This window comes from Phodopus roborovskii, unplaced genomic scaffold (genome assembly GCF_943737965.1).
Source record: "Phodopus roborovskii unplaced genomic scaffold, PHOROB, whole genome shotgun sequence".
NCBI classification, from domain to species: Eukaryota; Metazoa; Chordata; class Mammalia; order Rodentia; family Cricetidae; genus Phodopus; species Phodopus roborovskii.
In genome coordinates, this window is record NW_026126412.1 from 6,953,117 (window position 1) to 6,977,819 (window position 24,703).

A 24,703-nucleotide genomic window follows, 5' to 3' on the forward strand; every position below is an offset into this window, starting at 1 on the left:
GACTGGTCGACAGGTATGTAAGGTAGATGCTGTTATTTGGGGTGTCTGTGTGTGTGTGTGTGTGTGTGTGTGTGTGTGTGTGTGTGTGTGTGTGTGCTTAGCTCTAGCCGAGTCAGGAAGGAATTTGTGAAGAAGGAAGTTTATCAGTCTTAACCCTGAAGGCAGGCAAATGTGTAAATATTGAGGCTAAAGGAATAAGAACAGCACAGAGGAAGGGGCAAGGGCAAATTTATGAATCCCAATGGATTCTTCCTTTTGGCTGCAGTAACAAGTTTACAGAAGTGAGTAATGAGAAGAATCTCAGGGCAAATGCAGAATGATTTTTCATCAAATATAGATCCATTTAACACTTCTGAGAAAAAGAGGTAACCCATGAAAGACAGCCTAATCTTGTAGGAAAGCAAACAGGCTGGTGGGGAGGAAGCAGGCCCAGAGCCAGGATATTAGTGCATGGGGGCAGTCTAAGTGTGTGCATGGAAAGGCCCTAGGCAAGGCAGAAGAGCAACTCCTCCATTGTAAGGAGTGGGGGGTGGAGCACAGTAGGTACAGAGACAGAACTGCAGTGGTACCCCAAATTAGGAAGTGAACTCCACATCAGGAAGTGAAGGTGGACAGAGGGAACTCATCACCAAAGCTTCTGATTCAGTAAGTCTACAGACTCATGAGATCAGAATTCCTTCCTGAAGCCTGACAGGTTCCGATGCTACAGTTCTGATAACCAGAGATGTGAGTGACTATGACTATAGCGGGAGAGAAATTATGCAGGTGTCTTGGATATGAAAACAAAAAGAAAAGAATGAGAAAGGTAAACATCATTGAGCTCAGAGGAACTGAGCAAGGCAGATGAAGACAGGTGAGACTTCCTCATACTTCTTGAGGGAAACATTCGTGCATATATCCTAACAACATAAGAAGTGTGTGTGTGCGTGTGTGTGTGTAAGTGGAAACAGCAGGGATAGAGTTGTCAGATTTCAGAATTACTAGCTATCAACATATGGAAAGCTGAGGCAATCCCTGGAGAACATACACACTCTAGAGTTTTTTCACAAGAAAGAACCATTAGCAGGGTGTAAGTAGGAAAGTGAAAATATCAGCAACACAAGGGAAATAGCTTTTCTGAAGAGGGGTGGCTATCGGTCCTGACTTAAGCCAGAGCAATTAAGGATAAGCAGATGAGGGAGAAGCTGCTGGGCTTGGTGTGCAAAGGCATGGGTGATGAATGAGTCACATTTATGGTGTAGCAGTCAACAGAAGGTGATGAGTACCAACTGCTGCAGGGACTTGCTGGTGAAGGAAAGGGGAGAGGCAGAGCGGGAACTTGATAAGGCAGCCACGTTATGAGTAAGCTCTTTTAGGTGGTGTGGAGCGATGCACGTCCTTAGACGTGCATCTGGGTAAGGCCCAGAGGACTGAGATTTAAACTGTATGGCAGCTGTGGAAAATTCAGCAAAAACTAGTTCCAAGAGAAGAAAGAACAGATGGAAGATGGAGATGGGAGGACTGGCTTTCCCAAGAAGTGGCTACTTAGGTAAGAAGGGAGGGGCAGTGTGAACAGGAGACGACAAATGATAATGAGCAGACGAAGTAAGGAAACCTGAGGATGGTATCACCATGCTGTTGTTCATTTCTTATATAGACAGAATGCATCACATGCAACACTTAAGGGCTCCTGCTTCTGCTTCAAAGATTACTTGGGAACCAATTAAAGGTTGTCCAAAGATTTCGGGGAACCGATATGGCCCAGTTGAGGTTGATTAGAATAAACTAGTATCTATTGCAGACAGCCATTAATTGGCTGACAATTACTTTCTGTATTTCTTTATCTTTTATTATTTTTATTTAATTATTCTTTGTTGGAACTCTGTATTACTTTGTGCTATTAAGTAATTGTGTCTGTAAATGCAGAAAATGAACATCACACCCACATAAAGATCCGTCCTCAAGAATATGAAGAATATGACCACAGAGCAGTCTGGTACATGTGCTGTATGAAGGTGGTGCTACATGCCCAGTAATTTCAGCACTGGGGAGACAGAGGCAGGTGGATCACTGTAAGGTCCTTGCCAAAATAAAGAAGAATAAAGAGTACCATGTGGCTTAGACTAGACTGGTGATTGGCTGATACTTAAAGAGGAAGGCAAGCTGGTGAGGAGATCAAAGGACCAAATGCAAGCATCCTTGAAATCTCCAATTGTAATGGACTCTCTCAGAGGACAGTGAAAGGTACAGAGAAAAGAAGGTTACTGGGTAGATCAAGGGTTAATGGGAATAAGCAGTGGGAAAGACAGGGAGGCTGTGAAGAGTGAGATGTAGAAGGAAAATGGTGACAAGGATACAGGGTGATTAGGAAAACAGGCACCTGCCACAATGTGGAGGGGAAAGGGTGGTGGCAACTGGAGGGATCTGAGAAAGGATGTTTGGAGGCAGAGCTGCAATGTCCTGGGATGTTAGAAGAGAAGATATTTTAGCCTCCTGTTAAGTGGAAATGCCATCTTTGTAGCCTTCTGGGGGAAGGGACTACTGTATCTCCTATTTCCTTTAAACTAAGGCTCCCAAAAGAGTGTGCTGCTTTTTGTGAAGTTCACACTTCACCATTGGTATAGTGAGCTTTTCTTCAAGAAACAATGGGTTGCAAACATGCCATTTCCCTATCTCACTTTGAGTATTACAATGTGTAAACTAGTAAGCATGGCATTTAGAGCAAAGCCATTGTGCCCCAATATGATCCAATTGCTCATTTCCAGGTGATTTATCCCCAGTTTCTATTTTTGTAGTAATAACGCTACTTTTCTTTATTCCTAGATCTGACCTTTAATATTTTAATAGTCAATCAATTTAAAGTCTACCCACACAATCCATCATTTCAAGACCTATTTCTATAAAAAGCAATGTAAACATTGAATCATGAGAAGAAAGGATTTGAAATAGTAATAGTGGTAATAAAAAGTTCATGGAAAAAGTTACAATGGAATATGCAACTAAGAACCTGGCAGAGCTATGATTAACAGCCTATAGCGGAGAAGCTGGCTGAGGTGCTCACCACCGTGTCGGAATACAAAGTCTCTAAGAGAAAACAGGCTCAAAAATCTGGTGTTTCTGCTATCTAGATGAGTTTTATATACATTCATTGGCAATAGTGTAAATTCTAATTCTGGAGAGGCATATTTTAAAAATGCGGAACTGTCTTTCCCTTAGCCAGGAATTAAATGGAAGAGTGCCGTCATCCATTCAAAACTGCTTCCAGATCAAAGCAATAAACAGGAATAACTGTTTTATAGAGTTTTCAGAGGATTAGAAAGCAATGACTCATTGGTAACTTTTGAAAGATAAGTGAAGAGGAATAAATCCTTCTAAAAAGTGGAGTATGCCACCAGGAAAATTGAAATTTAAATTTTTCATTGAATTGGAGACAAGCAAGAAGGAAATATATTGAAATTTGGTAAGTACATTATGAACAACGGGGAATGTTTCATTTCTTCTCTGGTCACGCATGATGTACGGGTACAACCATGTCAGTAAGAGATGTCATGCACATTAAGAATCATCTTCAGCCACAAAAGTATACTGGTTTTAATTGTGTATCACAATTTAAAAGACTATATCTTCTGTTAACCCTCCACCAAAGCCCCACAAAGGTGGACAGCAAGGTATAAATCATTTCCAGGCCTGGTGAGATGGCTCAGCAGTTACAGGTGCTTCTGCTCACACTTGACAATCTATTTGATACCCAGATCTTACAAGATGAGATGAGAGAACAGATTCCCAAGAGTTGTTCTCTGACTTTCACGAACACACTATGGTCTAGGAACACGTATAATACCCTTGGCCCACTAAAAATAAAATACAGTTTCACTCTCTATTCTCTCTGAAAGTACTATAAGTAAACTCAGAAAGCAATACTGAGCGTAGTGGTATTAAATCCAGATGTATTAGAAACTATACTGCATATAGGTAGAAACTATACTGCATACATGTAAGAATGGCTTAAGTATGTGAAGTTCATTGAAAAAATAGTAGTAGGGTTTTCCTTTAAAGTCCCAAGATTGCCACCATTCAATTATTTTAATGGCAAGGGCAATTTGCATATTAGAATGCTTCTGTCCAGAATAGAGACAAATAAGAATCAAGAACACCAGTCTCTAGACAGTGGCGCTATGAGATGATAGGTGATGTGATCCAGGTGTCATGGGTAGAATGTATCTTCTAGCCTCAAGTTCACATGTAGCAAGCCTAACTCCCAGAATGGTAGTAACTTAGAGCTGGGTCTACAGGAAGAACCATTACATGGTCAGTGAAGCTCTCACAATGTGTCTGGTGACTTGGAAAGAGAAACACAGAAAGAATTTCTTTTTCTCTTCTGTGAGTGCACAGCACTCACTATTACCATAGTAGGAAGATGGTCCTAGGCATTCAAGTCAGCTGTCACCTTCATTGTGGACTTCTAGACCCTGTGACTGTGAGAATAAATGCCTCTTCTTTACATTTACCATCCATGATATCCTGCATGGCAGCCAGAGCTGTGAAATCCTCCAGGCATAATCACAGGGAAAGAAAGGGGAGGGGATATCTGAGACTTATGGAAAATATGTTGAAGAAATGATCTCATGGTATTATGCCAATTACATACTGGATAGTATTAAACTAATAAAGAAAATAGAACAAATGTCAGGCTCTTAGTATAGTCTAGAAAGCTTAGAAAACACTGAGATGCTGATGTTTTATCAAACAATCCCAGACCAGCAGCATAACACTGTATCAACTAGGAGAATACTGAGAAAAACTGGGTATTACAGTAATAGAAATAGAGAGAGAGGTTTTGGTTAGATATAAAAAAAATACGAAGGGATCCAGACAAGATCCCTTCAAGCTCTTTCAGGGGAGAAGAATCTAATGGCTATCTTTATTGACATCTTTTAAAATTAAGGTTTACAGATAGGGATTGTCAGTGAACATTTTCATAATAAAATGCTTAGGTGGTGGCAGCCATTGTGGCTCAGCAGAGTGTCAGTAACACCCATGTTTCCTCATGCCAACTCCATGATTTAACACTGTTGTCTCTATAGAACTTTGCCCAGTCTTGCATTGCCTGGATTGTCTTGTTTGACTGTAGAAATAACTATTTTTTTCATGAGATTCATGAAAAGTCTGGGATGAGAGCTTTATCTATGCACAACTTCTCAGCATAGTGCCTGGGAGATGATGAATCTTCATGGTAATGGCGTTAATGGTAATGATGAGCATGAAGTAGACAAGGAACTCAGAATCTCATACCTGTCACTGCTGGGCAGGCACAGTCCATCAACTCTTGCATGCTTTATGAAGTCTGCTGAAGTAGAATGTACATTTGTTTGGTAATCTGATAGGGAGCTAGCTACCTTCGTCAGTCAGCAGTGAGTAAGTAACAGTGGGTAAGAGATAAAGAGGTAAGGATGCCCTGAGGTAAAGATATTCAGGGACAAGCTGTGTGGGTAGGGAGTGGGGAGTGGATCTGGGAAGAGATGGGGAGGACTAAACACTTCCTGGGAATCTCTCAGAACACAAACAAACAAACAAACAAACAAACCAAAAACCTGTTTATTTGGTTAATAAAAGGATAGACTCTCTACTTCTTTGGATACATTTGAAAATACAGGTTTGCAGAATTTTAAATGTTCAACCCTTCTATTTCCTAAGCATAGGGAATTACTGAGGCTATCATTCTAGGCTATCTTTGCTTTTTTGTTTATGGCACTGGGGATTAAACCTAGGGACTGTGATAGCAAGCACACTACAGTGGAGGTATACCCCAACCATGGTCTAGCAGTCTTTAGTGATTAATATCAAATTCCAAATGCAAAAACAAACAAAAGAAAAAAACAAACAAAAAACCCAAACAACAAAATAAAACAAAACAACAAAAAACAAACAAACAAAAACAAAAAACAAACAAACAAAAAAAAAAACAAGGAAGCACAAGCTGCACATCATATTTTGGGTTCAAAGATTTCTGATCTGCATCTCCAAAGACTGAGGTCATGGAGGAGGAGCATCTACAATGTTTCCTGGAACATCTGGGATTTTCCCCACCAACTACTATCAAACTGTGGGAAGGCTGAGCTGCCCTTGCGAAGACTCCAGAGAACAGACATCCATTGTATAGAGAAGAGCTCTGGGGTTTTCCGTAGGTCTCCAGGCATTGTGTTTTCATTTTCTTCTTAGCAGTAAAACAGGAAGGAGACGGCAAGCAAGCCTTTGCTGCTAAGGCCATGGAAAACCTGTTGAGTTGGTCACTCTGGATTCCAGGCAAGCACACAGGCGCTGTTATAGATAAAGGTACTCTCTTGGACTTAATGTAAGCCACACCACTTGAGTTTTTTTTTTAAAAAAAAAAAATCTGACGGTATTTTTGAAATTGTACTTATAAACCATGAGTGCTTCTGCAAACAAAAGTTAAAATGGCAGCAATACATAATTTTGAAATGAGAAACATGAGGCTTCTTGATCTAAATGTTTCACCTATTTGCAACAAAGCCACATAAAACAAAACTAAGTCATTGAAAATCAAGGTATTTGCCACATTCCTGAAGCTTCCCTTGGCATGTTTTCTGTTCTTTGTGGCTGGATCATACAAGATGGCTTCTTTACACATATCCAGAACCAAGGCTCAGATGCTCCAAAAACCTTGCATGTTGGCCAAACATCTCTCTTTACGTGCCAGCTCTCCATTGGCTAGCTTGGTCATTCTACCAGTGTGATTGTCTCAAGATAACTGAACATACATGGTGGCTGGTTTCCAAGGTAAAGATAGTTAAAAGTGTTAGTCTTCTGACAAGACAGATCCATTGTGTGGCAACATCACTTCCATGAGACTGGTGTAAACAAGACCAAAGCCAACCCAGATTCATGGAGGGGAAGAAGACTACCCCTTAATGTGAAAGGAGCACCCATGTCCAAAAAGAGGGAAGTAAGCAGTCAGCCATCTTGGATGTTAGAAGCTATTTCTTTACTCTCTTATTCTCAGTGAGTTTCTTGGAATTCTATTTGAGGTTTTTTTTTTCTTAATATTAGTAATAAAAACGTCACTTAACTTTAAGATGTGATAAAATGTTTTACATTCATCACAAGTTTTCAATGATTTTCATCACAGTGCTGGAAGTTTATCTTAACTATTATTGTTCACTCAAAGGATAAAGAGAATTAGCCTTATGAGGGCTGGTGGTATTCTACCATAATGATGATTCCACTAAAGAAACTGGCCATTACCATACTAAAATAGTTCAGTCTCATTGTTTGTGGTCATTGGGCTCAAGCCACTTTTCCCATCCAAGTACTAATTATGAGTATGCTTATCCTCTGAGGACAGACCATATCAGGTATGTGCAGGCAGCTGTGACCTTAGATTCAAGGCCTTTTCCAATTTTGTATATTTAGTAGAACCTCTGTGGGGATTTTTTTTTTATAACAGAAGGACTTGTAGTCATCTACTTCCTCTTTTCATTCCAGCTAATTTTCTCTCTCTGCTCCATGAATCTTTCATCACATAAGAACTGGCTGGTGAATCAGAAAGGAGTCATCGACTTCTAAAATAATTCTGAAAGGAAAGACCAGTTTATCATTGCCCGAGATCAAAACCAAACCTGAAAATTATAGGCTTCATTTGAAATGCCATTTGAGACACTGAAATTTGGTTCAGTATACATTTATGACTCATTCTTGCAGCTCATCTACCTTACTGAGGGGAGGAGGAAGCTAGTGAGTCTCACAGAGAACAACTGACCTTCCAGAGTCAGGTTTACGCAGATCAACTACAGGACCTCTAAGCCATGCTGTTAGGCTATTCCAGGCCAGCGCAGGAGGAAAGGTGTAGCAGATGGCTATCTGCAGTTCCCAGGGCATTTCACTTCCTGACAGCTCTCCTCACCACCTTTCCATTAGATTTCACTAAATTTACTTGAATGCAGCTTGAAATTAAGGGATGTCAGAAGTAAACTAGTCACCCAAAGTGTGTGATGTGAGGAACCGATACGCAATGATCCTACATCCAGTAAGGACAAAGACATGTTGTTGGAGAAATTGTTCCTTTTGTCAGGCATACATACGTATTCTGTGAAGAAGTGTCAGAGAACAGTTCTACAGACTGTGGAAGACTGAGGGCCAAATGAAATGATGTAACCCCTTCGGTTATTCCAAAATGTCTGAAGCTAGTATTAACTATATAATGCAGGGGAATGTAATTAAACTCTTAGCTGAGTTACTTTAGGAGGTAATACTGTTTTTGCATGTTTAGAACTGTAGCAGACTGTGCTGGAAAAAGAAATCATTCCATCTCTGGCATGCTGTGGACAGGAGGGCGTGAAAGGCACCACTTGCTTAGACAAAGAGAAGAGGGTGTGCTGTCTTTGAGACTTAGGTTTTCAGCAAGTAGCACGTTTGCTCACTCCAAAGACTCAGGAGTCCTGTGTGGGACTTGCCTACCTAGGGTAAGAGTACAGAATATCAGAAGTAAAAAGTTGCTCACAATCCAGGTTTCCAAAATACAGTCACAACGTTCAAACTGTTGTTAGTATTTTGATAATGATTCTCAGTAAGCCCTTATAAATAGATTGATCTCATAGGTATTTATACCAAGTCCATAAAATTCCAAGCTTTATCTCTTCAGGCTACACTATTTGTGGTTCTCTATCCCCTTCCTCTGTTGGTGGCTCTACTGTGCCTTTTTGGCTTGTTTCTGTGCTTTCTTTTTTTCTGTATATTTCCTTTGTGATTTCCTTTTGGATCTCTCATTACATGAAGCCACGAGAGTCTGTTAAAGGGTCTCAAAAATATTTAGGTAAACTCTGAACACAGCACAGAGGAGACAGCTCATGAGTAGACTGTTCTGGGATTCCAATCCATTTAGCCAATGGTTTTTTTTTTTTTTTTTGCATACTATAATATAAAGCATGTTACAGGTATACCACACAATCCTACAAGACAAGTGCTTGCTGATAGATCTAAATTTTCCTTACAGTGAAATGGTTCTGTTGCTGCCTCCCCTAAATAGTCCTGTGGCTTTCAAAGCCCTCAGAGAGTATTTTGATGTCTTGGGCCTTCGTTTTCCATGGTGACATTATGGCTACATGGGTATTGTTTCTAACTCTGAAGAGTTTGGCCCTGGTATTTAATGAGATGTAATTGTCTCCCTGGGTTGACATGTTGCTTTAAGTCAAACTGAAGCTGCCAAAGCAGCTTTCCCAGGCTTTTGTCATGATCCACTGTCTGCATCTTCCCTCCATGGGTTAGAATCTCACAGGTTCCACTTTTCTACCAGAGCAGATGAGAGTTTGCAGCCACAACTTCCTGATCTCAGGAAATACTAGGGTTTTGGCTCAGATGTGCAATTTATACTTCTGCTCTGTTTCTGATCCACAGAGATATATTTATTTTATTTTTAATATTCTTTTGCTAATATGTTATCTTTAGCTACTATCTATATTGAGTAGAGTAGTACGGTGAAACACTAATTTACAGTGCCACCTTAATTGGATATTTTAAAGGTCAGCACAATCCAATTTTGATAAGAAGATTCAAGCAATATATTAAATGTTCCTGATTAGAGTAGGAATGAAGTTATGAAGTTGTTTTTTTTTTTCCAATATATGGGGCACATTAAGTGGATTTCAAATGCACTAGTAAAGAGCAAATCCAAACATAGTTCTGAGACACACAGAAAGCAAGAACAGAGAAAAAAAGAGTGCTAGATATACACTATTTTAATGGAATACAGATGAACAGACCGACAAGACAAATCATTTTCATTCCACTTTTGATGATGCATCAGTGCCTATTCTTCTGATATATTTCATTAGATCCCCACTTATTTAATTATTTAAGAATATCAACCATGTTCTTGCTATCCACTGAGTACTCTGAAAGACTCCGGGGATATATAAATGAATCTCGATTATTCCTTATTCTTAAGGAAGGATTTATATAAAGTAAGCCACACAAAGCTAATAAGCCCCAGACACATTCTATGACAAGGGCTGTAATAATTACACAAATAAGGACAATCAAGGCACAGGGAAGGAATGATTCCCATTTGTAGTGATGCTGCAAAGAGGTGATCGAAGAGTTTCACAGAGAAAAAGTGATGCCAAAGGGATTCAGGCTTTCTAAAAGGGAATGGGGTGAGACTAAGAGAAATTAACTTGTGTTTACACCACTTTAAACTGAATGTGGGCTGGGAGTGTGATAAACCACATCTACCTCTTCATCTCACTCATTCAGAAGTCCCCCATCTCATTTAGCACGGTTCCTTAAAGGGCAAAGAAAGCTGTATTTCGAAATTCTAGGAAAAAGTAAGTAGGTTGGCATGGTCAGGAAGAAGGATGAATAGTACCCATTTATGGGTGAGCAGAGGGTTATGGGGGCTCTTGTAGACTTCAGAGTCAAGACTTTTGTTTGGACACTGAGAAACCTCAACCTCAAAGATGGAAAGTGAAAATATTTGATTTGCTTCATAGTTTTGAAGCGCAGGCATCTGAGTATTGAAATGCAGGAAAAACAAAACAAGCAAATAAACCAACAAAAACAAGACTAGAATAGAGAAACTGATGAGAAAGATGTAAAGAGCCAAGGCATGAGGCAGTAAGTATTCAGATTATCATTAGGAGAGAGAAATAAACCAACAAAAACAAGACTAGAATAGAGAAACTGATGAGAAAGATGTAAAGAGCCAAGGCATGAGGCAGTAAGTATTCAGATTATCATTAGGAGAGAGAAATCAGGAGTCTGGGGGTGGTGGCACATGCCTCTAGTCTCAGCACTCAGGAGGCAGAGGCAGGTGGATCGCTATGAGTTTGAGGCCCACCTGGTCTACAAAGCAAGTTCCCGAACAGTCAGGGCTGTTACACAGAGAAATCCTGTCTCAAAAACCAAAACCAAACAAGAGTAATAGGGGAATCAGAAATCCATGCATGTTTTGCTTCAGAAAGGCTACATAACGTCATGCTTCTGTTACTATTTCCTTGTAGAGTGAGTTCCCTAGTTGAGATACAACTGTGGTGGTATATCTACCACCACATATCTGTTCAATGTGCGAGGGATCACCAGGACATGGCCTTGGTGGTGGAACAAAGCTAAGAAGTCCAGGGGAAGCAGGTCTTTAAAGGGTTAGCTGGCTGTGTTAGGTCTTCATATTATTACCATGGATAAAATGGATAGAATGATACACTGGCCCTTTTTCTTTCTTTTGAGACAGGGTCCCTCCATGACCCTGGCTAGCCTCAAACTCACTTACTTGGTGGGCTTTGAACTCAAAGAGATCTACCTCTGCCTCCCAAATTCTGGGATTAGAGGCATGTGCCACCACACCTAACAATACTGGCATTTTTCCATTGTGACTAAACAAAAGACAGCTGATCAAAACACAAAACAAAAGCCCCTTTTCCCCCTCTAAACATAGCGGGCCTTTTACTATGATGAATCTCAAGTTGAGTGAAAACATTCCAGGAACCAAGAAAAAGTAGGGCTTCTATATCCGATATTACCTTTGTACTGATAAATTTAAGGCCATTCATGACTACAAATACTTCTCCCCACACATTATCATGGCAAATGAGACATGGAAGAAGAGCTGGCAAGATACCAGATGCCACAGATTTCATGAAAAAACACACATGAGAGCGCTCTTCTTAGTAGTTCATAAACAATGTTTTTGCACCCTGATGCAGTTTAGGGGCTAGAAAGCTATCTCCTGGCACAGTCACATCTTTTAAGTGGCAATAGCTACAGAACCCTTGAAGCATTAGACACTATTTTAGGGGCTTCCCCTGTATTGTTTCAATTCTGTTTCAATTCTGACAAGCCTTTAAATAGTGATTGATTACCCCAAGATGGCCACTCATTTGACTTCAGATTTTCAGAAGCTTAGGAAAGATCACTGACCCAAGAGATGCCCCTTCCAGGTCAAAAGTTTCCCCTCAATCTCTTGGGGTACCTGCCCCACCCCCAGTGTTTAACTGTTTCTGTGTATAGGTGTGTGGTCACTGTTCCTAGTTAAGGAAATTCCTAGGGAACTTTATTCTAAGGACAAGGAAAAGAGAACCCAATCATAAATCCTGTGCTGAGCCAGATTCAAAGGGAAAAAATGAATCACCCTGGAAGCCAATGTAGGCTGGAAAGAGTTGCACTTTTAAGTAACAGACATGTGTAGCCACTTAGGAGGCTGTCTGATTATACATGTTTTTAAGCGCCTGTCAGCATGATCAGAAAGCCAGCCACATGGGACATCCCATGCTCCTGAGCAGCACAGAGGTCTGCCTGACTCTGAAGTCTCAGAATAGGCAGGAAGTGAAATGACTTCACAGGTTGAATGCAGGTTGTTATTGCCTAACTTGGGGAAAGCCTGAGAAGTAATTCCCGAAGCCAGTGACTCACCGGCCTAAACAGTGACACCTTAAGGGAAACTGGAAACAGCAATAAAACCCCCAGGACCAGAGCTGCCAGGAAGAAGTAAGCACTAGACACCAGAGCTTAGCTTAACTCAAGGCTTCAGTGCTGAAAGCTGCACCTAATTCCATCCTTCTCTACCATTTAAAAACAAAACAAAACAACAAGAAGCCCAGAAGACAAAAAACAAAACAAACAAAAAACAACAACAAAATGAAACAAAAAACAAACAAACAAACAAAAAACTCCATGGCATTTCCCCTCCTTGAGGAGTTCCCACTTCTAAAACGCAAAATTAGTTTTTTCCTAACCTGCTGCGTTTGTTCGTCCTCTGAAGACGTCGTCATAACCTTTCCACTGTGGCTTTAGCTGATAGGCATGAATGAACACCACAAATACCACCACGAGGCACATGAGAGGGACGAGAGCAGCCGTGAACAGCGCAGCATAGATGTTTGGAATGAAGCATCTGGAATAGAAGAGGCAAGCATTAACTCAGACAAGATGAAGATACATATTCACTCTTGATCCTCTCTCCACTTTGCACTAGCTCTTTGAGTGTAGATGCTGCTGAAAGTAAATTTCGTCTTAACAAAGTAAATCTGTCATAGAGCAGAGGAAACAGGTCTACCTACACATCACTGAGGAGGTTCTCTGGTGAGTTCATCTCTTGGAAAATGAGAAAGTTTTCAAAAAAGTTTGCCTAATGAATGTGTCATTTGCATCCTGTTTACTTGATAGATCCAGAGCATGTGTATCATTTTCAAGGCTATGTGGGAAGGTACAGAGATAGTCTATGTACCTGGACTTCAGATGTAGAGTGCCACTGAAGTCCATCACTACATTTTCAGTAACAGACTTTAGAATATTTAGCCTTTCTATGCCTTCATTTATCTTTAAAATAAGAAATACAATGGTATCTACAATAGAAGTCAGTTAGGAAAATTAACTGAATTCATTTGCTGCACATCTAGAAAAAATTTTCTTAAACCACTGTTTTTAGACTTAGGAAACAACATTTATCTTTCCCTAGCTCCATCTTCCTGAGGAGCATGCTGGGATATGAGGGCTGGAGGTGGGGAGGTGGCTCAGGAGACAAAGTGTTTCTGTGAATACATGAAGACCCGTCTTTGATCCTCAGCATACACATAAAGGCTAGGTATGGTCACGTGTGCTTATAATCCCAGCCTGGAGAGAAGGAAACAGGCAGATCCCCAGGGCTTGTTGGCCAGCCAGCCTAGCCTTGTCAATAAACTTCAAGTCAACAGGAGACCCTGTCTCAAGAGGGAGATGGTCTTGATGAAGAACACTCGGGATGGCCACTGGTTTCCACATGTGCACACTCACACAATGCTTACCACAAATTTGAGGGTTCTCTACCCTGGCATTGACACTCTCTTGGTTTTTGACAGTTTTGTTATTTCTCAGCTGTACTTGTGTTGTGCTGCAGTTTCCTGTGAAGTGGAAACAACCTTCTTGGAGGAAAATGTCTTACGACCTTAAGAAAGTGTCTCCTTCATTTTTCCTAACTTCGTTTTGTGATGCCTATGTGATGCAAGCCTATGTTATAGCTATAGTAAACTTTAAAAGTCAAGAAAAATATGTTTAGAAGGAAATCTCAAAATACAAAATCTAGATAGTTGGCTAAGCACTCATTCTTGCAACTGGAGAAGAGAGTGTCCCTATCAAAACTTTAAGGGAAGAGACTGGGGAGATGGTTCAGCAGGCAGAAGGATATACCTTGCTTACAGAGGAGTCCCCAGAATCCTCATTGGGCTGCCTACAACCACCTGTAACTCTAGCTCAATGTCCTCTTCTGATGTGTTTAGACATCTACTCTCTCTCTCTTTCTCTCTTTGACAACTTTTTACAAGCTGGAGTTATCTGAGACGAGAACCTCAAATGAGAAAATGCCTCCATCAGAATGTTTAGACTTTCTATGCCTTCATTTATCTTTAAAATAATAATTACAAGTCAGTTATGGAAATTAACTGAATTAGTTTGCTGCACACTAATTGCCCGTCATAGGCAAGTATGTGGGGCATTTTCTTGATGTATAACTAATGTGTATTGTGCTACCCCCTCAGCAGGTGTCCTGGGTTGTTGAAGAAAGCTGCTGAGCAAGCCTTGGAAGCAAGCCAGTGAGCTGATTCTTCCATGGTCTCTTCTCCAGTTCCTGTATCCAGGTTCCTGCCTTGATTTCTTTCCTGACCTCCATTCATGAAGGGATGTAACCCATAAGTGAAAGAAATCCTTTACTTCCCAAGTTGCTTTGGCTCATGGTATTTTATCACAGCAATAGAAATCAAATTAACCCCCCCACACACAATACACACACACACATATACATATATAATAAAAAATAAAAATAAATCTTTAAATAATAATATAGTTTAAACTAAGACACATTCTTAATGGCCTTACTCAAATGATGCAAGTGCTTGTTTTTGATGAAGGGAGGTGGATAATGTCTCAACTGGGCATGCATGTACAAAGAGAATGGTCTGGAAGTACTGCAGACCTCAGGTAGAGTGGACAGCAGGAAGAGTTGCCAATCAAATGTCAGAGGACCAAAACTCTCCTCCTTAAAAATCTAGGCCCACATTGACTGTGTAGGCACTGTCAGAAGCCACGATCCATGATAGGTCATGTGTGATACAATTCTGAAGACTCAGAAAGGGAAAGCTTTAGGATTGTGTCCTTGTTTGACCCTTTAGTTGAATGAACCATTATAGCAGAGTCACACGAGGAAGGAGACCACCAAAGCAGATGTCTCAGAGCAGTGGCACTTGCTGAAGTTGTTTTTCCTCCTGAGAAGGGCTACAGACATGCCTCTGACCTTCTGGAGGTCCACTTTGCCTGTGGACTAATGAAGGAAGATGCTTGTTGCTATCTTGGGATCCATTTTTAAGGATTAAGGGAGGGGACAGGGAGTTAGGAGAAAGAAGAGGGGAGAGTTGGGCTTGAGGGAACAGAAGATTGAGGACAGGGAAAGAATAGAGAACAAAAAAAGAGGTACCATAATAGAGGGAGCCATTATAGATATAAAGAGAAATCTGACACTAAGGAAATCCCAGAGATCTTTAGTCATGACTCCAACTAACAATCTAAGCTGTAGTGGAGAGGCTACCTTAAATGCCCTTCCACAATAATTAGATTAGCGGTTGACCCCCTTATATGCCATCCTAGAGCCTTCATCTAGTAGCTGATGGAAGCAGAAACAAACACCCACAGCTAAACACTAGCCGAACTCCTGGAATCCAGTTAGAGAGGGTGGAATGATGAGTAAAGGGCTCAAAACCAGGCTAGAGAAAAGGGGTCAAGAACAGGCTGGAGAAACACACAGAATCAGCTGACTTGAACAAGGGGGAGCTCATGCACCCCAGTCTGATGCTGAGAAACCAGCTCCATACCCTCTGAATGTGGGTGTTAGTTAGGAGGACTGGGCAGTCTATGGGGCCTCTGGTAATGGGTCAGTATTTATCCCTAGTATATGAACAGACTTTGGGAGCCCATTCCACATAGAGGGTACTTTCTCAGCCTCGTCACATGCGGGATGGCCTAGGCCTTGTCCCAAATGTTATGACAAACTTTGAAGAATCCCCATAGAAGGCCTTACCCTCCCAGGGGAGCAGAAGGGGGTTGGGTTGGGGTTTGGTGGGGGAGGAGGGTGAGGGAACTGGGATTGATGTGTAAAACAACCTTGTTTCAAATTTAAATAAAAAATGAAAAAAATTACAAGAAGAATCTTATATCATGTTATAGCCTCAAAAAAAAAAAAAAAAAAAAAAAAAAAAGAAGAAGAAAGAAAAGAAAAGAAAAGAAAGAAAGGAAGAAAGAAAGGAAGAAAGAAAGGAAGAAATTCTTACAAAATTCTGCAAAATCAGAGCTAAACCTGTCTGATGCTACAGGGGAGTGGAGGTGTTGGACTACATTTCCTATCTACCAATGTCATGACATTCTATATGAAATACGCCTAGCCTAAACCACAATAGATTCAATAAATTCGATAATTATTCCTCAATTCAACTGTGATGACATTTTTCAAGTTAAAAGCCAGTAAAACCCATGTTTATGGTGTCCTTCATCAATGTCTGGCTTCTACATCTGTGATGTCATTTAAGAGAAAGACAGTTGAGACTGTATAAAGCAAGGTGCAGACTATGGCTTTGTGTCATCCAAATGAAATTCTAAAAGGAAGAAATTCATCATTCTGACCTTCTCTTGCAAATGCAGAATATTCTGAAACATATCTTAAAATGTATCTTGTTTACATCCATTTAGTGGTTCGTGTTCATCTGAGTAAGGCCCTTAACAATGTCAGCATACTTTAAGCTATTATTATTTATTTTCAAGATTTTAAAATATTTTTAATTAAGTGTGTGTATGGTTTATGGAGTTCAGCAATACTTCCAACACACAAACATTTGCAAATGAAGCAGTATATAAGATAATAGCATGGCAGATGGCAGACAGGACTTGCCACTGTGTCATTCAACCTTTGGGAAGAGGATGGCGAAGGCTAAGACACTGTACATTCCAAATTTTAACACAGTCCTAATTTCTTGTTCTAAAGTCTCATTTCACTTATTAAAAATAAGCATCATTCTGATTTTCTGTGCAATATTTTATGAAAGGGGTTTTTGCTGACTATAAGGAAATTTATAACATATATTTTAAAAGGTCAAAGATAAATTAACTATATCTCACCCTTTCAGCAAACAGTTCTGCCAATCAGAATTGCTTCCAGTCTAACAAAATAAGAACTAAACCTGATAGCTCTGAGTATTTGGTCACATGAAAGCAATGTGGGGCAGTAGGACATGTGTGAGTGTCATGGCAGAGTACTGTTTGAACTAAGCCAGAATCAACTTCTGGAAAGATTAGGAGGGTAAAGAGACTGAGAGCCATGCCCATATCACTGCAGCTGATTAACACGATGGCAGCTACTTTGTTAATAGATCTGGCAGAACCTGGGAAATTACATGGTGGGTTTTCTTAAGGGGCTAGCAAAGGGTGTTTTTTTTTTTTGTTTGTTTGTTTTGTTTTTTTAGAATTCCCACCTCACCAGCTTCAAAGGACTCTGGTGGCCTTCCCTCTCAGGGCATTTGGACACTCTTCTAGGTTTTAGGTTTTTACAATCACTTTACTGTTTTGCATTCCCTTTTAAACCTTCATAGTTTTCCCTCTCTTGTTGTTAGGCAGTGCTGGTGTTTCTTGTCAGGACAAGAAACAAGCACAGTGCACTCTGTTATTTTCGGATTTTCCTCTTCAAGGGCCCCTGAATCAGTTACAATGCCTGAGATCGCTTTCTAGTTTAGTGAGGCTGCCGCCAACACCAGCAGATCTTCATGCTTTCTGAAATGTTTTCACCTGTGCCACCTATCTCACATTTACAAGAATGTATGTGTATGGCATGGGGTCTTTCACTGCCGTTCTGTGTGAAGTCAGCTGAGGCAGAGACTCGGGAGCATCTAGAAGAGACACACTCTGCCAGCGTCATTGACCTTACTGGGATGGGCACAGGGAACTCACTGTACTTATGATTGTGGTTTGAGTGCACTTAAATTATATTTTAAAGACCAAGCTGACCCCGGCCAGCTGGGGAAATTGAAGACATCCAGCTGGCTGACATCTGGGTCACAGCTGAACAAAATAGGTAATGAAACAGGATGTAGGAGATGTCAGAGTAACAAGTGTTTGTCTCCAAAGTCTTTTTAAGTACTTGATGGCATGCCAGGGACACTGCAGGCTTGTGTGCTCATCTCCTTGGGTAGCTCTTTTAGCACATCTTCAGAGATGGCGTCCACAGAAAAAGGCAAACTTGTTGCCTCCACCAACTTTTCCTCCTGAGCATGTAAACTCATACTGAAGCTGCCATACTCTATTTGGAAAGTAATGAAGATGACCTGTTCGTTTTATTCTATATATTCACAGAAGGTATAATCAAAAGTAGTCAATGTTCAATTAGGATAAATGGTTATCTCTATTGAAAACTTTTATGCTTTGTATAGAAAACATCTGTTCACTGGCTTTAGCAGGCAAAATATAAAGAAGTTATCCACCATGTAGTTGCATGTCACTTATAAATGAAATCTAAGTCAAAACTTATGTTCTCAACTTCTTACTGCTTTTATGATCAACTTACTTTCTTTCCAAAGATGATGCTCCTATTTTCTATTTACCTGTGGACTTACATATGTAGAAATAAATATTAACATGGATGTATCCATTTCCCAGATCATCAAAAATGACAGAAGGAAATTATAAATGATAAAAACACTATGAGCATATTACCTATTTATGTCATCTTGTATCTACCCCTGAAAAAGGAATAAATTCATGAAGGCTCACAGTTAGGGGGAAACAAAACTTTAGATTTAAGTAGCTGTAAGGTAGGAAAATATATTGCTGTGACTTTCTGTTGTAAAGCATTCAGTAATTTTCATAATCAGCTTAATTCTAAAATGCATTTTACTTAATGTTTAAGCTTTATTTTGGGTGGAGATATATATATATACATATATATATACATATATATATATATATGTATATATATATATATGTTGTTGTTTTGTTCTGTTTTTTTTGAGAGAGGATATCTTTATGAAGCTTTGATTGGCCTGAAACTCAGTATGCAGACAAGTCTGGCATTGAACTTTCAGAGATCCACCAGCTTCTGTCTCCTGAGTGATGAGATTAAAGTCATGTGTCACCATGGTTGGCCCTTGGGGTTTCTTTGAGACAGAGGCAGACTTTGTGAACCATACTGGTTTGTAACTCACTGTTTCCCAAGCTGTTTCAAAGTGTGCAATCCTGCTTAGGCCTCCCTAGTACTGCAACTACATGTATATGTCCCTATAGCTTGCATAAAGTTTAGCCTTTAACTAGAATGATTTTAGGATTAAGCTTCCGGTAAGCCTTACATAGTGAAATTGATCAGTGGGATAATTTATGGACTTCAGAGGGTAGAGGAGAATGAAGTTTCTTAAACTGAAATAGTTGCACAACTGAGGTTGTTTTAATAGTTACTTAGCCACTACCATTGATAGCAGTCATGGCTACCTACAGGGAGGATACTGTATCCATACATGAATTGGACACAAAAGAGCATTATAATCTTACTAGCTTTATTGCATATATGAGGGAAATGCCACATACATTATACATGGTCAAAATGTCTGTAGCACAAATAGGCTCACTATTGCCTGTGAAATTTGAAAATTAGTTACAAACTGCAGAAAAGATAATGATAAACTCATTTCCTGTTTAAGGACAGGAACCATTTTCTTTTATTTTCATTTCACAGAGGGCTTTGTACAGTTGTTTGTATCTTAGCACTCTTTGAAAGCCATTCACTGAAAAACATGTGGAGAGAAGTCTGCATTTCCTGTGAGACCAATTACTCATGGCAATGAACACTTGCAAGGAAAGATGAATGGACCAAGGGTAAACTGTGACTCAATGGGCCACACAACAGCTTCCACGACAAGACTCTTTTCTTGTTTGTTACTTTCCTTGGTTTTGGTTTTTCTTTTGAATTTAGTTTTGTTTTATTGGGGAGTTTGCAAGGGCAGAGGGAGGATGCCAAGGAACAGGGAGATGAGTGGGCTTGGCATTCGTGATGTGAAATCCACAAAGAATCAATAAAAGTAAAAAACAAAAAAACAAAAAACAAAATACAGTCAATATATGTCAGTATCAACTACATACTAGGTATATTTCTGCAATAGAAGGGTCTATAAAGCTGGCTAAGTGATGGTCCACCAAGAGGCTATAACCACAATAGATGCTCAGTTCTTCTGGGCATAGTCTCTTCTTCCAGCAGTATCAGCACCAACTGGAAACTTGTGAAACATGCCAACGCTCAGCCCACACAGAGCTCCTGAGTCAGCTCCAGCTTTCACAAGATCCCCAGGTGTGTCTTCCGTCCTCTCTCTTTCCATGTATGCAGAGACAGATGTGGGTGTAGATGTGAAGTAAAAGCTTGAGGAGTATTTTGCTAGTGTACTCCTGGGATATGAAGTAGTCAATTGTAGTCAACAAATTAATCATTACCTCTCTTTGGCATAGGAGCCGAGGGACTGTGTAAGCCCAGGGGTCCCAGAGCTCATGGTGCTTCCAACAGCCTCGAGAACCAAGAAGGACAGCAGCAGGAAGAAGAGAAGCAGAGAGAGAGCAAAGAGGCAGAAAACTGCAGGCTGAGCATTTTGACTGAAGAAAGAGGAAAGCTCACATTAAACGGGTGAGCGTATGAAAGACATGGAGTGGTAGGCTGGGAGGGGTAGTGGTGCTGGGGCCCGGTGTATGCTCAAGAGGGCAACACCCACATTTCCCAAAGCTGCACAGCTGTGTGTGAGTGCAAGAGACACGTTTCCCGCTTCCCTACACAGCTCATCGTTTCTGGAAAGGGTGATCCCTGCTTCATGTCTCCATCTTCACATGCCTTCACACTCACTACCAGCTCCGAAATAAATACCTGCAGCTAGCTTGCCTTGGATACATCATTAGACTCTGCTATCTATGAAAGTAGGCTGAGCCAATCAGACTTTGACTCTTAGAAGAAAGTCACGATTGGTAAACCCTAAAGCTAGTGTGAAACAGTGAAAATGGCTATATTGGATTAAATATGCAATTGATACCCAGAAAAAAGTCTGGAAAAATAAAGTTGGGGAAGATAACGTGAGTGGAGGGAGTACAGATATTTGTAACAATCCAGAAGTGAGAAACGTATCTGAGAGACTGTTAGATCTCTTTTGTTAGAGCATCATGTGAATGCCTAGGTTAAGGTTCTCTAACTACTCTCTTCCTTCCACGTTTTAACTCACTTTGGTGGGATTTTACATGTAATACAATGACCATACTTAAGACATGCCCAGTGAGTAAGCAAGCAATAAATGGAGAAAGGGGGAGAAATCATAATTTTATTGTTGGTTTTTGAAAGAGAGTCTCATTCTGTAGATTAGGTCCCCCATGAACTTACAACAACCCCTTGCTTCAACCTCTGTACAAGGATTTAGACAGGAGCCTCCATACCAAGCCCATACCATGTCTTTAAAGGACATTGTTCTTGCTAGAAGGGGAGGGAATGCGTGTGACTTTAATTCCAGCACTTGGAAATCTTAGGAAGGAGCCCTATGACTGTGAGGTTTACTGGGACTATAGTGAAACTCTCACTCAAGAAAACATTAAATATAAATAAGCAAATGATGTACAGCAACACAAAAGGTGTGGCTCTTGAAGATGGAGAGGCACATCAGCACCTTGCCTGTCTTTGTTCTGTGCCTGCTGTTGTTAACTGTATCAGCAACAACCCCAGAAAGAAGCCAGAAGACCGAAGGGCAAGACTCAAGCTCATTATTGAAGGTGTAACATGTATTCATGTTTGCAGTATTTGGAAAGACCAAGGAAAGCAATTTAGGGATGTCTGGCAGAATTGCTCACATCAGTCTCAATGCAAAAGTAAAACTTAAGTACAGATAGTTACACAAAAGGGTGATAGACTCAAAGCCTTAACAGGTTAGAAGCAGTTGATAAAATGTAGTCTATGAAGACATGATGTTCTAAAAGGCTTTCCCAGGGCACTCAGATTTAAGCCAACTGTTCCCTAAATGGGATGACACTGTGTAAATCAAGTGGACAGAACTTGCCAACTTTGCCCCAGGTAGGTACCAGTGAAACAGGCCCCTTGAGAATTTCAACAGGAAAAGGGTCAAGCTGACTTCATTTTTGCTTGTACTAATGTTCTTTGTTCTCTCATAAAGCCAAACAATTTGACACTGGAAAATGTCATTGTCCTAAAGCATTCAATGGTGCCTTGTAGTTACCGTTTCTTACCAAGCTCCTGAATAATCATGGTACTTTCTTGTATCTGATGATGGCAAAATGATAGATCTTTATAACTTTGTGAAAAAGTTATACAGGGATGGCTGTGAAAATATAACATCAATGTTTAAAATATCTACCTGTCTCTATTATCAATTATCCATCCATCCATCCATGCATCCATCCATGCATCCATCTATCCATCCATCCATCTATCCACCCACCCACCATTCATCCATCACATGCTCCTCTCCACCACATCTGACAGTATCTGTGAATGATGAGCCTCTATACAAAACACATAGCTTTGCATGAGGTTAAGTACACATTTCATGGGCATGGTATATTAGCTCTCAGGCTAATGTTACAAATGCAATGAATTTTGAAGTTTACAAATTTTAAATCCATTTTCTACAGGTCCATTTTTAGTTCTTTGATTTTAAATCTGGTATTTCAATGAACTCATTAAGGATGGCTTAGAAAAAAAATGAATCCATGTGGACACATTAGTAAAGATGTGACTTCCCTTTTCTAACAGTCTGTAGGCGTTGGGGTGATCTCTATCAAATATGCTGGAAGATCTTGGGTATACTTTTATTTCTAGCCCCTAAAAAAACTAGCAAGAAGTAGATGTGTGTCTGTAGTTCTAAGAGTGTCACTGTGTGCCACTCAAGGATGTACATGTGTGGGAAGAAAACAACCCAGAGTGACCGGGGAGGAAGCAGCCTTTTGTAGAAGGGTTATTCAGGTCTGAACTAACTGGTATGTTTTGTAGAATAGTGAACACATTACAATACCTGGGCGATTAGTCCTCTGAACTTCTCCAGCTTACTTCCACTGTGCTCCACACAGGGCTGAGGACTTAGTCACCCATTTTAAGCATGGAAATGAGTAAGTGTTGCTTCTAATGGTCAGCTCCATTGTGACTTACCTCAAACTTGATATTGTGGATTTTAAAAGCTCTCTGGTGACACAAGAATCATATGTATTTCAACTTGTATATGTATTGTGCAATGATCAGGTGAGTCATTTCTGTACCCATTAACCAGTACATTGTTATTCCTTGTGTATGGTTTGAATGTCTCCCAGTGCTTAGCTGTGATGGGAGCCTTGGTTTTCAGAGTTGTGGTTCTAAGAGTTGTGGAAAGTTCCACATTATCACTGGGGATATGAGATAGTCAATATGTGCCTTTTTGAGATCTAGAGCATAAGAGGGGCAAGCCCATCTTACCCAGCTCCCCCTGCTTCCTGCCTGCTTTCCCACTGTTGCTCTCTGGCATGGGCCTTAACACAGAGCCCTCGCTATGCTATGCTGTGAGGACACTGAACTTCCAGAAGTAATTGCCAAGTCAATTCTTCTTATGTAGCCTCTGCAGATATTTCTTAAGCATGACAAAAAGTTTACTGTATACACTTCCCATTTCTTCATGGGAAATATTTAACACACTGATATTCTGGGTTTGTCTACATATGTGTATGCATATGTAAACGTATTTGCGCATATGTATATGTATAGTATATCATAAAACACCAGAATCTTTCCCGTTTATGAGCATGTAAGCCTGCATGAACTGATAAGCCATACCTACCCTTCCTATCCTCTTTCCTGCAAGTCTCTGGTAACTGGGATTTCTCTCTTTACCTCTAAACTCTCCTCTGCTTTAGATTCCCCACATGAAGAGGTTGTACGTTATTTGTTGCTAAATTCTTAAAGGCTTTAGTTTCCTGCTACAGTGCCATATTCGTCCGCATTGTTGCAGATGATGGGCTTTCACCCTTTAAATAAATGCACAGTATTCTGTTTTCTTTATCTACTCATGTACTGTTGAACATTTAGGCTGATTCTAAAATTTCGTGAATAGTGCTATAATAAACATGAGGTGAAGCTATCTCTTCAGTATCTTAATTTCATTTTCTCAAAACATATAGTGAGTACTGAGTATGGCCAGGTCATATGCCATTCTAGTTTTAGATTTCGAGGGACCTCCATATTGTTTTCTTATAATGATGTCAGCTGGTAGCATATAGCATTTTCTTCTTGTCCAACTGCTGTCAACATTTATTGCTTCTTGTCTATTTTTTCTAAACAGTTGCTAAATGGAACTAGATGACACCTCATTTTTCATGGTTTTTCATGATATTTACTGATGTTGGATGGTTTCTCAAATACATACTAGCCCGTTGCATGTCGTTTTTTAGAAATGCCTATTCAAGTTTTCAAAAACACAAATAAAAACAAGATAATAATTTTTGGCTATTACATAAGCCACCACATGTTGTGGCTATTGACCCTTGTCAGATGAATAACTCTGAACTGCCTCCCGCCATTCAGTAGAGTGTCTTTACTGTGCTCTCCTTTGCTGTGTGAGGGCTCTTCGGTTTTCCCTTAAGGAGTTTCATCATTTCGGGTTTTTATTTAAGACTTATTGCAGTTGATTTTTCTTACTCACATGAGATCAGGGATTGG

General features: G+C 40.2%; 1 protein-coding gene across 1 annotated transcript in view; it reads right to left on the reverse strand.

Annotated features, from left to right (window-relative positions):
• Nucleotides 1-24,703, reverse strand: part of Adgrv1 (adhesion G protein-coupled receptor V1) — a 468,823-nt gene that overhangs the window by 69,854 nt on the left and 374,266 nt on the right. Inside the window, exon 86 of the mRNA XM_051182821.1 lies at nucleotides 12,723-12,880. Within this exon, the coding sequence (XP_051038778.1) occupies nucleotides 12,723-12,880 (158 nt within the window). The remainder of the gene's footprint in view (nucleotides 1-12,722; nucleotides 12,881-24,703) is intronic.